The sequence below is a fragment of the Oncorhynchus masou genome, chromosome 12, assembly GCF_036934945.1.
Source record: "Oncorhynchus masou masou isolate Uvic2021 chromosome 12, UVic_Omas_1.1, whole genome shotgun sequence".
Lineage (NCBI taxonomy): Eukaryota > Metazoa > Chordata > Actinopteri > Salmoniformes > Salmonidae > Oncorhynchus > Oncorhynchus masou.
Genome location: NC_088223.1, coordinates 19,133,480 through 19,149,586, shown reverse-complemented (window position 1 = coordinate 19,149,586; position 16,107 = coordinate 19,133,480). Strand labels below are relative to the sequence as shown.

Below are 16,107 nucleotides of genomic sequence, written 5' to 3'. Positions count from 1 at the left end.
CACGGTCCGGTCTATCCAGTGCCACCTCCACACACCAGTCCTCCGGTGGCAGCTCCCCGCACCAGGCTTCCTGTGCGTGTCCTCGGCCCAGTACCACCAGTGCCAGCACCACGCATCAGGCCTACAGTGCGCCTCGCCTCTCCTGCGCTACCGGAGCCTTTCTCCTCTCCTGCGCTGCCGGAGCCTCCCGCCTGTTCAGCGCTACCGGAGCCTTTCTCCTCTCCTGCGCTGCTGGAGTCTCCCGCCTGTTTAGCGCAGCCAGAGCCTTCCTCCTCTACAGCGCTGCTGGAGTCTCCCGCCTGTTTAGCGCAGCCCAAGCTGTCAGTCTACATGGAGCAGCCAGAGCTGTCAGTCTGCATGGAGCAGCCAGAGCTGTCAGTCTACATGGAGCAGCCAGAGCTGTCAGTCTACATGGAGCAGCCAGAGCTGTCAGTCTACATGGAGCAGCCAGAGCTGTCAGTCTACATGGAGCAGCCAGAGATGTCAGTCTGCATGAAGCAGCCGGAGCTGCCAGTCTGCATGGAGCTGCCAGTCTGCAAGGAGCTGCCAGTCTACAAGGAGCTGTCAGTCTGCAAGGAGCTGTCAGTCTGCAAGGAGCTGCCAGTCTGCATGGAGCTGCCAGTCTGCATGGAGCAGCCAGAGCTGTCAGTCTGCAGGAAGCCGCCAGAGCTGTCAGTCTACATGGAGCAGCCGGAGCTGCCAGTCTGCATGGAGCTGCCAGTCTGCAAGGAGCTGCCAGTCTACAAGGAGCTGTCAGTCTACATGGAGCAGCCAGAGCTGTCAGTCTACATGTAGCAGCCAGAGCTGTCAGTCTACATGGAGCAGCCAGAGCTGTCAGTCTACATGGAGCAGCCAGAGCTGTCAGTCTACATGGAGCAGCCAGAGATGTCAGTCTGCATGAAGTAGCCGGAACTGCCAGTCTGCATGGAGCTGCCAGTCTGCAAGGAGCTGCCAGTCTACAAGGAGCTGTCAGTCTGCAAGGAGCTGTCAGTCTGCAAGGAGCTGTCAGTCTGCAAGGATCTGCCAGTCTGCATGGAGCTGCCAGTCTGCATGGAGCAGCCAGAGCTGTCAGTCTGCAGGAAGCCGCCAGAGCTGTCAGTCTACATGGAGCAGCCAGAGCCGCCAGTCAGCATGGAGCAGCCAGATCCGTCAGTCAGCCAGACTCTTCCAGATCTGCCAGTCAGCCAGACTCTTCCAGATCTACCAGTCAGCCAGACTCTTCCAGATCTGCCAGTCAGCCAGACTCTTCCAGATCTGCCAGTCAGCCGGACTCTTCCAGATCTGCCAGTCAGCCGGACTCTTCCAGGTCCGCCAGTCGGCCGGACTCTTCCAGGTCCGCCAGTCGGCCGGACTCTTCCAGATCCGCCAGTCAGCCAGACTCTTCCAGATCTGCCAGTCAGCCGGACTCTTCCGGGTCTGCCAGTCGGCCAGACTCTTCCAGATCTGCCGGTCAGCCAGACTCTTCCAGATCTGCCGGTCAACCGGATTCTTCCAGATCTGCCAGTCAACCGGACTCTTCCAGATCTGCCAGTCAGCCAGGATCTGCCAGAACCGTCAACCAGCCAGGATCTGCCGGATCCAAATACCTGGCTGAGCTTCCTCTCAGTGCTGGGCTTCCTCTCAGTCCCGAGCTTCCTCTCAGTGCTGAGCTTCCCCTCAGTCCCGAGCTGTCCCTCAGTCCTGAGCTGCCTTTGCCCTGAGCTGCCCCTCAGTCCCGAGCTGCCCCTCAGTCCCGAGCTGCCCCTCAGTTCCGAGCTGCCCCTCAGTCCAGTGGGGTTCTGGGTGAGGACTACTAGGCCATGGTCGGCGGCGAAGGTGGACTATCCTAGGACGCGAGGAAGGGGGACTAAGACATTTATAGAGTGGGTTCCACGTCCCGTGCCGGAGCCAGAGCCGCCACCATGGACAGCCGCCCACCCGGACCCTCCCTATTGTTTTGATGTGCGTCCGGGAGTCTGCACCTTAGGGGGGGGGTTCTGTCACGCCCTGGTCTATATTTATTATGTTCATCTTCATTTATTGGGTCAGGCCAGGGTGTGACATGGGTTTATTTGTGGGTTGTTTCGTCTTGGGGTTGTGTGGGGTGTATAGCATAGTCTATGGCTGCCTGAGGCGGTTCTCAATCAGAGTCAGGTGATTATCGTTGTCTCTGATTGGGAACCATATTTAGGTAGCCATATTCTTTGAGTGTTTTCGTGGGTGATTGTTCTTGTCTCTGTGTCTTCACCAGATAGGACTGTTTAGGTTTTCACGTTTCCGTTTGTTGTTTTTGTATTGTTCGTGTTTTTTCGTTCTTCAATAAATATGTCTCAAAAGTACCACGCTGCATTTTGGTCCGCTCCTCCTTCAACAGAAGAAAGCCGTAACACTCGTCTGGAGGTTAGTTAACACAGTGTCCAACAAAGGGCCAGAAGTATACAGAAGGGTGTCGTCTGCGTAGAGGTGGATCAGAGACAACAGGCCCTCCGATTTGACACAGTGAACTCTATCAGAGAAGTAGCTGGTGAACCAGGCGAGGCAATCATTTGAGAAACCAAGGCTGTTGAGTCTGCCAATAAGAATGTGGTGATTGACAGAGTCGAAAGCCTTGGCCAGGTCGATGAATACGGCTGCACAGTAATGTCTGATATCGATGGCAGTTATGATAGGACCTTGAGCGTGGCTGAGGTGCACCCATGACCAGCTCTGAAACCAGATTTCATAGCGGAGAAGGTACGGTGAGATTCGAAATGGTCGGTCTTCTGTTAACTTGGCTTTCGAAGACCTTAGAAAGGCAGGGGAGGATAGATATAGGTCTGTAGCAGTTTGGATCTAGGGTGTCTCCCCTTTTGAAGAGGGGGATGACCGCTGCAGCTTTGCAATCTTTGGGGATCTCAGACAATACGAAAGAGAGATTGAACAGGCTAGAGATGGGGTTGCAACAATTTCTGCAGATCATTTTAGAAAGAGAGGGTCCAGATTGTCTAGCCCGGCTGATTTGTAGGGGTCCAGATTTTGCAGCTCTTTCAGAACATCGGCTATCTGAATTTGGGTGAAGGAGAAATCGGGGAGGCTTGGACGAGTTGCTGTGGGGAGTGCAGGGCTGTTGACCGGGGTAGGGGTAGCTGGGTGGAAAGCATGGCCAGCTGTAGAAAAATGCTTATTGAAATTCTAAATTATAGTGGATTTATCGGTGGTGACAGTGATTCCTAGCCTCAGTGCAGTGGGCAGCTGGGAGGAGGTGCACTTATTCTCCATGGACTTTACAGTGTCACATAACTTTTTTGAGTTTGTGCTACAGGATGCACATTTCTGCTTGAACAAGCTAGCCTTAGCTTTCCTAACTGCCTGTGTATATTGGTTCCTGAATTCCCTGAAAAGTTTCATATCCCGGGGGCTATTCGATGCTAATGCAGAACGCCGCAGGGTGTTTTTGTGCTGGTCAAGGGCAGTCAGGTCTAGAGAGAACCAGGGGCTATATTTGTTCCTGATTCTACATTTTTTGAAAGAGGCATGCTTATTTAAGATGGTGAGGAAGGCACTTTTAAATAATGACCAGGCATCCTCTACTGATGGGATGAGGTCAATATCCTTCCAGGATACCCAGGGATGTGTCAGGGAGCGTTTGACAGTGATGAGGGTTGGTCGTTTGACCGCGGACCCATTACGGATGCAGGCAATGAGCCAATGATTGCAGAGATCTTGGTTGAAAACAGCAGAGGTATATTTGGAGGACAAGTTGGTTAGGATGATATCTTTGAGGGTGCCCATGTTTACAGATTTGGGGTTGTACCTGGTGGGTTCATTGATAATTTGTGTGAGATTGAGGGCATCAAACTTAGATTGTAGGATGACCGGGGTGTCAAGCATGTTCCAGTTTACGTCACCTAGCAGCACGAGCTCTGAAGATAGATGGGGGCAATCAGTTCACATATGGTGCCCAGGGCACAGCTGGGGGCTGGGGGGGTCTATAACAAGCGGCAACAGTGAGAGATTTGTTTCCTGAAAGGTGGATCTTTAAAAGTAGAAGCTTGAATTGTTTGGGTACAGACTTGGATAGCAAGACAGAACTCTGCAGTCTATCGCTGCAGTGATTGCAACTCCGCCCCCTTTGGCAGTTCTATCTTGTCAGAAAATGTTATAGTTATGGATGGAAATTTTAGGGGTTTTGGTAGTCTTCCTGAGCCAGGATTCAGACACGGCTAGGACATCCGGGTTGGCAGAGTGTGCTAGGGCAGTGAATAAAACAAACTTAGGGAGGAGGCTTTAATGTTAACATGCATGAAACCAATGCTTTTACGGTTACAGAAGTCAACAAATGAGAGCGCCTGGGGAATAGGAGTGGAGCTAGGCACTGCAGGGCCTGGGTTAACCTCCACATCCCAGAGGAACAGAGGAGGAGTAGGATAAGGGTACGGCTAAAGGCTAAAAGAACTGGTTGCCTAGTACGTTCAGAACAGAGAGTAAAAGGAACAGATTTCTGGGCGCGGTAGAATAGATTCCAGGCATAATGTACAGATAAAGGTATGGTATGATGTTAATACAGTGGGGGTAAACCTGTGCATAGAGTGACGATGAAAGAGATATTGTCTCTCAGTACATAATTTTAACCAGGTGATGTCACTGAATGTTTGGAGGTAGAATTAAAGTGTTCACTAAGGCCTATTGAACAGGGCTAGAGGCTCTACAGTGAAATAAGGCAATAAATACTAACCAAAACAGCAATGGACAAGACATATTGATGTTGGGGAGAGGCATGCGTAGCTGAGTAATCATGGGAGTCCAGTGAGTGGCTTCAGGCAGCTAGAGGGCGGGGCTAGCAGCTAGCAGAAGGGCCTTAGAAGGACGTCGCGACGGAAGAAAGTCTGTTGTGGCCCCCACGTGCTGATAATGACAGCAGACGGATCAGCAGGGCTCCGTGTTGTAAACCAAGCCAATTGGCAAAATAGGTATAGGTATAAAGTGTGAAGAAATAATTGTCTATCAAATTGTAACCTGAACATTCTGATCTGTTCCATCTGTCTTATTAATTGATACGGCGTGTACTTCCACCACACTACTTTGATACATATCAGTGGGCATTAAGAAGTGAGTATACGTATACTCACTTCTTAATGCCCACTGATATGTATCAAAGTAGTGGCCGAAGAATTTGTCCAATGGGCCTCTCAAGCTAACAGTCCGGTGTGCTCTAGACAGCTAACGTTAGCGGGCCGCGACTAGCAGTGCCGCAGAGCCAGTTTGAGTACCCCCTCGAGTAGATTTCGTCGGTAGTCCAGTCGTGAAGGATCGGCGGGGTTCCGTGCCCGTACCAGCAGTAGAAGGGGGTCTGGGCCAGTTGGCAAAAAGGTATTGTAGCTCAGGAGTGGCTGTTGGGCTTCTTCTGCTAGCCGGGATATGGGCCTAGCATAGGCTAGCTCCAGACTAATTGCTGCTAGCTTCGAAACAGGGACGTGACGTTAAACAAGGAATAGTCACTCGGATTGCAGCTAGCTAGCTGTGGTGATCCAGGTGAAAAGGTTCAGAGCTTTCTGTAGGAATCTGGGGATATGGAGAGAAAAATACGTCCGGTATGCTCTGTTTTGAATCACGATGTACAAACTGGCGAGAGCTTTCCGAGCTAAAGGTTGGCAGATGACCGCTAGCAGTGGTTAGCTGACTATTAGCTAGTTAGCTGGCTAGCTGGCCAGCTTCTGTTGGGGAATATCGGTTCGGAGGTGGATAAGAATACTTTAGAAGAGACAGATCCACACCACATTGGGTGAGGTGGGTTGCAGGAGAGTATTTGAAGTTGAGGTTCAGAAAAATATAAAAGATATGCAAAGAAAAAAGATATACACATGGGACACGACAAGACAAAGAACAAAGACGTCTGACTGCTATGCCATCTTGGATCAACCAAACCATGATAATGAAAATGTGATATTTCCAAACGTTTAAAACCATGACTAGAGTGAAACTCAACCAATACAGCAAAGAGTTGCTGTTTTTATGAGTAAGTTTATGTTTAAGTTGTTATTCAGCACTGTCAACACTTTGTTCTACACTTTCATATGCCATATAATTCATGTTCTCCCTACTTTCACTCACGCTACAACCAGCACTGCAGCTGCAATGAATGAGTATAGCCAGTGGTGTAGTGGAGGGTATACCCAGGTACACACCGCATACCCACTTATTTTTCAGTGGGCATTACGTATACTCACTTCTTAATGCCCACTGATATGTATCAAAGTAGTGTGGTGGAAGTACACGCCATATCAATTAATAAGACAGATGGAACAGATTAGAATGTTCAGGTTACAATTTGATAAACAATTATTTCTTCACATTTTAGGCACAGCAATGTAGGCCTACATGTGAATCTTCCAAAATGCAATTGCTGGAAAACACCATTCTAAAATGCACATGAGAGCTGGTTTATGGTCAGAGATGGAAATACCCGCTAGACATTTAGAGAGAGGGGGGATTTAAAGATGCAACTACTATCACTAGGATAATATCTTTGGCTGCTAGACAATGAAAGGAAGTTGATTTGAAAACCAGTAAAACAGGAGAATGCATATTATGAGTAAGTCTTTCTAAAAAAACAATGCCTCCACGTTTCCATGGTGGGTTTGTGACTATAGGCTACTTTGAAGCAAGGTAAGACATGCCTCATAATATGAAACATCCATCTGTCAAATAATTCAGGAACAGGGAAAATATAGCGATGCCAATGATAGACCTAACCGTCTTCCAATTTGTAAGTCGCTCTGGATAAGAGCGTCTGCCAAATGACTTAAATGTAATGTAAATGTTCTGGTAGATGGAAAGGCTTTCCCAACAACCTTCTCTATTAAAGGTTAACTAGCATAAAAGTAGCCTATCCCAACTTGTCAAAATGATATCATGCATCAATCCAGTTGCCATTTCTTTTGAAATCTCCATCTCATGTGACAGAAACAGCTAACCAAACAACAGAGCTAGGTGTCTGCACACTTGAATTAAAGGGTAACTACACAACAAAAAATCTACATTTCTTAGATTGTTCCCAGACCTCAAATGTCATCCCCTGATGTGGTTCAAGCATTGTTATGGACTTAGAACATACAATTGTGTTGTTTTTCTGTTACAAAAAGTTGGGTAAAATCTGAAACCTGTGAATTTCTGACTCCGTTGACAGCCTCATTTATCTGTTTCAGTAGTGGGCCTACTATTAGTGTACCTGCACAGTACAGTTGGGTTGGCCTGACTGTGAAAGACCAATATGGGATTCATAATTTGAAGTCCTTCAGAGTGTATGTCACTGTATCTCATATAATTTTTCACACAGGGCAAGTTTCTTTCTCTGGGTGGGCCACACCACTGAGTACACTACACCCCTGAGTACACTACACCACTGGGTACACTACACCACTGAGTACACTACACCACTGAGTACATTACACCACTGAGTACACTACAACACTGGGTACACTACACCCCTGAGTACACTACACCACTGAGTACACTAAACCACTGGGTACACTACACCACTGAGTACACTACACCACTGAGTACACTACACCACTGGGTACACTACACCACTGAGTATACTACACCACTGAGTACAGCAAAGTGTTCCGATAAGCTTGCGTTGTTATTATTAGCTGCTTGTGTTTTTTTTATAATTCACTTTCTCTAATCATAGGAGTAACAACAGGAATTGGTGCATGAGGAAGAGATAATGCAGTGCAATTTGAGTTCCACCATCAGAATGTGGAAGAATGTGTCCCCTTTTCTCAGCAAAGGGAGGAGAGAGAGCGGAGAGACGGTGAGTCGGGTGAGAGCCTCACCGCTGCACCCTCCCTCCCCTCAGGCTGATCATCAGATCAGACCATCAGTCCAGTAAAAAATAAATATTATTATGCTCACTCAGCTGTGGCTCACAAGTAATACAACAAATGATCTATTATCAGCGTGATCATATACCTACATTTTTAAAATATAATTTAAAAAATTGTCTGACAAGAACATTGGCAGGGCAATTCAAGCATAGCCAATATGCAGTGATAATGTATTGGGCCTGAAGCGTACTGCACAAACCTCATTGCTACAGAACTGTTTTTAATCGGTTAATGTTGCAAAGACTTATGTTTTTCTAGTCATGTTTAAAAACAAACTGAGCGATAGATCTCGGCTTGCACCCTAACTCAGAAAGAGATCCTAACTTATAAAAGTCTGGTGACCACTGACGTAGACAAATAGTCATAGCATTCTTTGTGTCCTCAGGATGCCCCGCTTTTGTATAGCACTTTGTGACATCTGCTGATAAAGGGCTTTATAAATAAATGATACATTTAATTGATTTAACAAACCAGCCCTGCCTGTTTCCCATTGCGAGGGTCAGGAGTGTTACTTCTACTCACTGGTCAGAAATAGAAACCTTTCCCAGCTAAATTTGACCAGTTGTTCTCTATATGACCTCTTCCATATGTCATGATTGTAAAATGTCATCAACTGTAAGCTTTGGTACATTTACTGTACCATATTTATCATATTTAGCTTAATTGAACACATTTTCCCAACCTTTGTTTCCTCTGCATTGAATATACCTGTATTATCCCCTTGAGAAAATGTCCCCTTATTGTGATTGTAAAATGGGATCAAGTGTATGCTCAAAATAGCATGTATAAATGGGATTGATGGATCACTGTGACAACCCTTACCTTCAGCTTGCCTGTAGTGTGGAAGTTACACAGGGTGTAGTTGGACCACGTCCTATTGGTGTCTGGGTGGCGGAACCACTGTCCTGATTCGCTACAGATCTTTGTAGCTTTTTCTGATGAAACAATAAAGTAGGACTAATGACACACTAATTTACAACTTGATGTTAGATGGTTCCTCACCTTGAAAGTAGTCTATGGTAGTCTATGACACTTAAAGGTCGACTTTGGACAAAAAAACACAGAAATAACGGCTTTAAACTTTAAAACTGATCGATGCACCATCATACCAGGTAATTGAATGCAAAAATAAATACAAATAAAATGATGAATGAGATATTTGGCTAAAGAAGTGCCATTTCTTACAGATCTCTACAGCTTCTGTCCAAAAACAAATCCTGTGAAATGATGTCAACACATACTGGAGGAGTTACTGGCTAGCTACAAGTGGCTAGCTTAGCTAACGAACTAGCTACGTCGGTTGCGGAGCCCATGACCAGGATGACACATTGATGAACCACCAAATGCACACCCCATATCTGTTTGAAAATTGAGAAAGAGGCGAGTTGGACTGTTTTGTGTGCCCAAAAGCTGACCTTTAAACATAAACACTTAAACTGTGCAACATGTCCATAAGCTTTGCAACCTCTTGAAGCCTTGAATAATGAATTAAAGGTCCAATTGCAGCCGTTGATAATGTGATATCAAATCATTTATGGGTAACAATTAAGTACCTTACTGTTATTGTTTTTAATTAAAATGGGCAAAAATAGCTTATTTTTAATTTAATTTCTCAAGCAAGAATGTTGCTAGGACTGTCTGGGAGTGGTCTGAGTGGGGAGGTGGAAACTGAAAACCAGCTATTGGCAGAGAGGTTTGGAACTCTCTTTCTTATTGGTCTAATAACTAATTTACCCCCTGGTGATGTCACCAGGCAGGCCAAAACTCCATCCCATCTTTTCAAACAACTAAAAGGCTTTTATCATAATTTTCACAATTTCACAATATTATACCAACCTCATAGTGTGAAAATGTATATAAAGTACTAGGCCTTAAATACTATTCATATTTTAAATTCAAGCCAAGTTCCACAAGGAGTTAACAAGTCAGCATTGGAGCATCTGACCGTCCAGAACGTGACTTTATTTATTATTGCTTGTAGTTTACAGAAAGTAAAGAAATGCAGAATTTACAGAGTAAAAAATAGCATAGAAAACAAACGCACACACATAGAGACAAACAGGACACAAAAACAAACGCCTCTTATAGCCAGGCCTTACCTGTGGAGTCGAAGTCAGGGAAATAGTTGGGGCAGTTCTGCCAGGTGACTGTCCCAGCAGGTGTGTCATCCCAGCACAGCCAGCCATCCCAGGTCCGGTTACAGTACAGCCCTGCACCACCAGCAACACACAACCAGACACAGCACACGAATGAAGACTCATTGTGAAAACACTACATAGCTTAGCTTAGTGAAACCAGCTGTAGGCTACATGAACCATTTGGCCACACTCGTCTCTCATCTGTCTACTGGAATAGCATGTTAATCGTAACTCTGCACAGTGACATTGTTTGGCTCTGTGATTTGTGACCGTACGTGTCTTTGTGGGTTCTTTTGATTGTGTGCTGTAACCTTGAAGTGGCTATGAAATGTATTATATTCTATTATAATTATATTCTGGAATAATCACACACTCTGAGTTTGTATTATTATACACCTTTTAAACCAATACGTTTTTCTGTCAACTTTAGCATCCAGTCAACTTTTTGCAGACTTTTCTTTATAAAAGATATTGTCAGTTACAAAGCCTCTACTTTTATTTCCGCCAACCTACCTAGTCATGATTGAGGAAAAGTTCTGCCTACTATGAAATGTATCCGTAATGCTGTGGTGGCATTGGCAAGCACCGGCCCGGGGGCCTTACGCGGCCCACGACCTGATTCAATACGGCCCGCTGAATCATGCTGAGATCACATAAAGAATTTGCGATAGTAAAGTTTTGAAAAAATGATTTGTTATTCAAATTAAAAGACCAATGAACACTCGCCTTTGCATTATGATTTAAGATTTCAAAGGAAAGGAAAGTAGACAATGAATGTTTTTTTTCACCACCTTCCGGAGACACCTGAAACCCCACCTCTTCAAGGAATACCTAGGATAGGATAAGTAATCCTTTCTCACCCCCCCCCCCTCCCCCTTAATGATTTAGATGCACTATTGTAAAGTGGCTGTTCCACTGGATGTCAGAAGGTGAATTCACCAATTTGTAAGTCGCTCTGGATAAGAGCGTCTGCTAAATGACTTAAATGTAAATGTAAATGTAGGGTGTTTCAGCAAGAGTGGACATGGAAATATTTATTTATTGCGGTATCAGGGAAAGCTGTGTGCTTAGTTTGCAAAGAGAGCATCGCTGTCTTGAAAAACTACAACTTGTCCCGACACTTCCAGACAAAGCATGTAATGTAAACTCACCCGTTTCTGTACAAATGTGTGTAACCGCGACATTCAAACGAGGCTACAAAGAAAACTAATGGGACTGTAGCGACTGTGTTGACTTCAAAATCGGGGGTGTGAACTAGGTTTCTATTCAAGTGTTGATCGACATGGTAATGGCTCTATAGTATTGGAGAAAAGTTGAAAAAACTGACCCTCCGTCACATCTTGACCTGTCATGTCGTAACGTACAGCACGCAGAAAGCAACTATTTCTGTCTTACAATCTCTCTCCACCAGGTGTAGCACTTCTCTCATCGTTTAAAAACAAGAAATGGACAGTGACGAGGGTAAGGGGGGAATAACTAGTCATTTTTTGTCATCATTGCATGCGATCATCATTCTCAAAGCCGCTGTTTACTTCTAAGATCACTTTAGCACCGCCCTAAAAACCTGATTCAAATTCGACACAAACCTTCAAATAGATATGTAATGACACATTATATAAACTCTTTATAGTGTTTTATTTACATTTTAGAGGTGATAAGTTGGACAGATCGAGTGAAAAAAGCAATTTTCCCTCACGACATCTCTCCTCACTATCATGCAATAGTTTCGCTTCCCCACCCGTCATTTTTAAAAAGACCCGACAGGGCTCATTGCCTGCTTGAATTATGCAGAAACGGGCAGCGTTTAGGTCATGTAATTGATTTTGTTGGAAAGGGGAGAAATTGTGCTTTACAATGGTATTGACATTACAGTTGATCTGGAAGTATTACGTTTTTGGGGTGCTAAAATAAGGGCGATTGTACAGACCAAGGCGATGTACGAGTTTACGTGAGTTTACGTTAGAGAAATAGAGGAATATGTCTTCTGAGCAGAGTGCAAGTGCATTGAAAGAGTTGCTTTCTCAGTTGCAAAAGCAGCAAGGACTTTTCACAAAACTGCATTCAGTAAGCAATAGAGCTAGCTATGTAGAGCTATCTATGCTAGAGCTAGCTATGTACTGTCCCACAAAATTGCTAAACATAGCAAGCCATTCGCTGAGTGCAAATTCATTAAAGAATGTTTAATTGACTCTGCAGCAATACTTTGCCCCGACAAGAAAGAACTGTTTGAAAATGTTTCCCTGTCAAGACGAACAGTGACACGGCGTATTGAGGACATCTCAGAGAATATGGAACAACAGTTGAAAGACAAGGTGAAGGATTTCACCTATTTCTCCTTGGCCCTGGATGAGAGCAGTGATGCACATGACACGGTACAGTTGTTGATATTCTTACAAGACATAATCCAAGACTTTGAAATTACAGAGGAGCTTGCTTCAGTGCAGTCAATGAAGAGCACAACCACAGGGAAAGATTTCTTGGAGGAGGTTAATAAGTGTATGTCAAAGCTGGGATGGAGTTTTGAAAGTTATCCAGTGTGACCACTGATGGGTGCCCAGGAAAAAACGTTGGCCTTTTGAAAAGGATACAAGATCAAGTAGCTGAGCTAAACCCAGATCAGATAATTATTTTCCTGCATTGCATTATTCATCAGGAGGTGCTCTGTAAATGTGTCCTGAAAATGAGCCATGTTGTGGATACAGTCAGTAAAGTGGTACACTTCATAAGAGGAAAATCTTTAAACCAGTTTGTCTCACTGTTGGAAGAGACAGCGTCGGGTCATGCAGATCTCCTCTACCACACAAACATGAGATGGCTGAGTTTGAGGAAGGTGCTTAAAAGTCAGAGATTGCTGAGTTTTTGCAAATGAAAGGAAAATATGTGGAGTTTTCTCGTCATTTTGTGAATTTCAAAGTGTTGGTATTGGGTATTTTCCAGAACACATGTGCTCATTTCAGAGGAGCCAGCAAGAATAGTGCACTCTATATGTGCTCTGGGTCATTAGACACCATTAGACATGCACCTGTCTGGGGAGTGGATATGACTGTTTATTTATATGCCAGTGATATGGCCTAATATTTACTGTTGCTATGGTTACACCTATTGGGAATTTTCCAGAACATGTGTGTTCATTTCAGAGGAGTTAGCAGGATGACATGTCTATTTATTTTTGAACTATTGCTAAGGCTTTAATGTTTCCATGCCCTAACATGAAACCAAACTAAAAATTAGTGCAAGGCAAATTCATCCCAGACGGGATGAATCATTAACATAAATTGAGTTACTATGTCTGTGACGTAAGAAGGAAAAATGTATAAGAAGTGTGTGCCAAGGTTGAAAAGGCAGCTCTTTTCATGAACCAGCTCAGCTTTTATTATATTGTAATAAAAGTCTATTTGAACTCACAGGCTCCAGTATTTGAGAAATATTATTGACTGAATATTTCCACGACATTGGAAAATTAAATGCTGTTGGTTTCCTCTCCTTTCACTTTCAATGTGAATAACACTCCCACTGACCTGCAAATTGAGCCTATCGATCTTCAGTCTGATACAGTGATTGGATAACTATTCAAAACAATGTCACTGACGAGGTTCTATGCATCTCTCGATGAACAAAACTTTCCAAAGATTAGGAGTCATGCTCAGAAGATGCTTGTACTGTTTGGGTCAACCTATGCATGTGAACAGACATTTTCAGTGATGAAATACAGTATAACAAGTCAAGAAACAGATCATCTCTTACTGACTCTCACCTCTCAGCAATCCTGCTCATAGCGACGTCAGAAACTATACCTGACTTCACTGCTCTAGTCAAAGCCCATCAGAGAATTCACTCCCCACAATGATTGAGTAGTGTAACTGTAATGTTGAGCTCTCTCTCTCTCTTCCTTGTGTTTTTGTGCATACCCGTTAACAAGAGTTCTGTCCGTGGTGCTGAATGCACAGTGTACTTTTCCCTCCATGTAGTTCATTGCATGTTTAATAATGAAAAAACCTACCAAAAGGAGAACATGGATGTGGTTTATTTCTGTGCATGTTAAAAAAGTCAAATAATTTGCATATCTGGACATGATTTACAGTAGATATACAGTGAGGAAAAAAAGTATTTGATCCCCTACTGATTTTGTACATTTGCCCACTGACAAAAAAAATGATCAGTCTATAATTTTAATGGTAGGTTTATTTGAACAGTGAGAGACAGAATAACAACAAATACATCCAGAAAAACGCATGTCAAAAATGGTATAAATTGATTTGCATTTTAATGAGGGAAACAAGTATTTGACCCCCTCTCAATCAGAAAGATTTCTGGCTCCCAGGTGTCTTTTATACAGGTAACGAGCTGAGATTAGGAGCACACTCTTAAAGGGAGTGTGCATCTGAATGATTTAAAACCAATGAACATCTGAATGATTCAGAGGACAACTGGGTGAAAGTGTTGTGGTCAGAAGAGACCAAAATGGAGCTCTTTGGCATCAACTCAACTCGCCGTGTTTGGAGGAGGAATGCTGCCTATGACCCCAAGAACACCATCCCCACCATCAAACATGGAGGTGGAAACATTATGCTTTGGGGGTGTTTTTCTGCTAAGGAGACAGGACAACTTCACCGCATCAAAGGGACGATGGAAAGGGCCATGTACCGTCAAATCTTGGGTGAGAACCTCCTTCCCTCAGCCAGGGCATTGAAAATGGGTCGTGGATGGGTATTCCAGCATGACAACGACCCAAAACACACGGTCAAGGCAACAAAGGAGTGGCTCAAGAAGAAGCACATTAAGGTACTGGAATGGCCTAGCCAGTCTCCAGACCTTACTCCCATAGAAAATCTGTGGAGGGAGCTGAAGGTTTGAGTTGCCAAACGTCAGCCTCGAAACCTTAATGACTTGTAGAAGATCTGCAAAGAGGAGTGGGACAAAATCCCTCCTGAGACTGTGCAAACCTGGTGGCCAACTCCAAGAATCGTCTGACCTCTGTGATTGCCAACAAGGGTTTTGCCACCAAGTACTAAGTCATGTTTTGCAGAGGGGTCAAATACTCCACCCCCTCCAGGTGTCACTCATGTTAGCCACGTTGAGGTGAGTGCTGCTAATGATGATCTTGTCTAGTTGGCATATTTATTAGGACGGATCAGAACATGTTGCCATGTTATGTAGTTTAACAGTACCCGAGGTCTATTCACAACCAAAAAGCCTGCGACTCGTCTTAATCAATCAATGTGATTTTGTTTCACTGAATCTCTATCTGTATATTTGGTTAATTCTCTGACTGGGAAAAATAAGTGGAGGTAGTATAGCTCATCTTTCACTTGGTCATCAAGCACTTATGAGTAATATTTAGCATGCAATAATGTAGCCTAAATCAAGTGTAGGTCATTATTTTTGCTCAATAGCAAAAGCGCACAGAGGATGTCAAATATGAACATGAGACTCACGTGCTTTTGAAAATATTTATTTATTTATATTATTTTCTATGTGTATCGCGATGAAGATACTCTCAATGTAAAACCCTACCGCCTGCTGCCTAACAAGGCAGAGTGAGTGTAGGAAAGAAATGAAACATGGATGAAAAAAGTATAGACTTGGGCTCTGTTTCAAAATATCACTTTTTTTTATATGATAACGTTTCCACATGTTGCCATGACACAAGTTGTATGGGAAAAATATTATTAGTATTTTATTCTGTTATATTTCATTATATTCTTAGCCTACTATAAAATATGTGTGTTGACTGTGATCAGCGTAGCCTAAGTGTGTTAGGTCTGTTTAATGAACAAAACAACTAGAGTTCCTGTGCATGGCACAGCCACATAGCATATAGACTCCACAGATCAGTAACATAATTCAACTCAAAATATGCCATTATATTCTTTTGAAAATAAATTTCATTAGTCTTATAATGTTTCTCATGACCTGAGTATTTTCTCAATGGATTTATTCAAATAGACACCCACCCACATCTGTATACCACTACTACCACTCCTCACCGGCATGTGCACTGGAGGTTTAAAAGGCATGTGCACTGGAGGTATAAAGGAATGTGCACTGGAGGTATAAAAGGAATGTGCACTGGAGATTTAAAAGGAATGTGCACTGGAGGTATAAAAGGCATGTGCACTGGA

The 16,107-nt window shown here is 43.9% G+C and overlaps 1 protein-coding gene across 1 annotated transcript in view; it reads right to left on the bottom strand.

Moving 5' to 3' along the window:
* The window catches only part of calcr (calcitonin receptor), a 74,962-nt gene that overhangs the window by 43,486 nt on the left and 15,369 nt on the right, over positions 1-16,107 (bottom strand). The window contains exons 6-7 of the mRNA XM_064979829.1: positions 9,947-10,057; positions 8,670-8,782 (exon numbers count right to left, since the gene is read on the bottom strand). Of these exons, the coding sequence (XP_064835901.1) occupies positions 8,670-8,782; positions 9,947-10,057 (224 nt within the window). The remainder of the gene's footprint in view (positions 1-8,669; positions 8,783-9,946; positions 10,058-16,107) is intronic.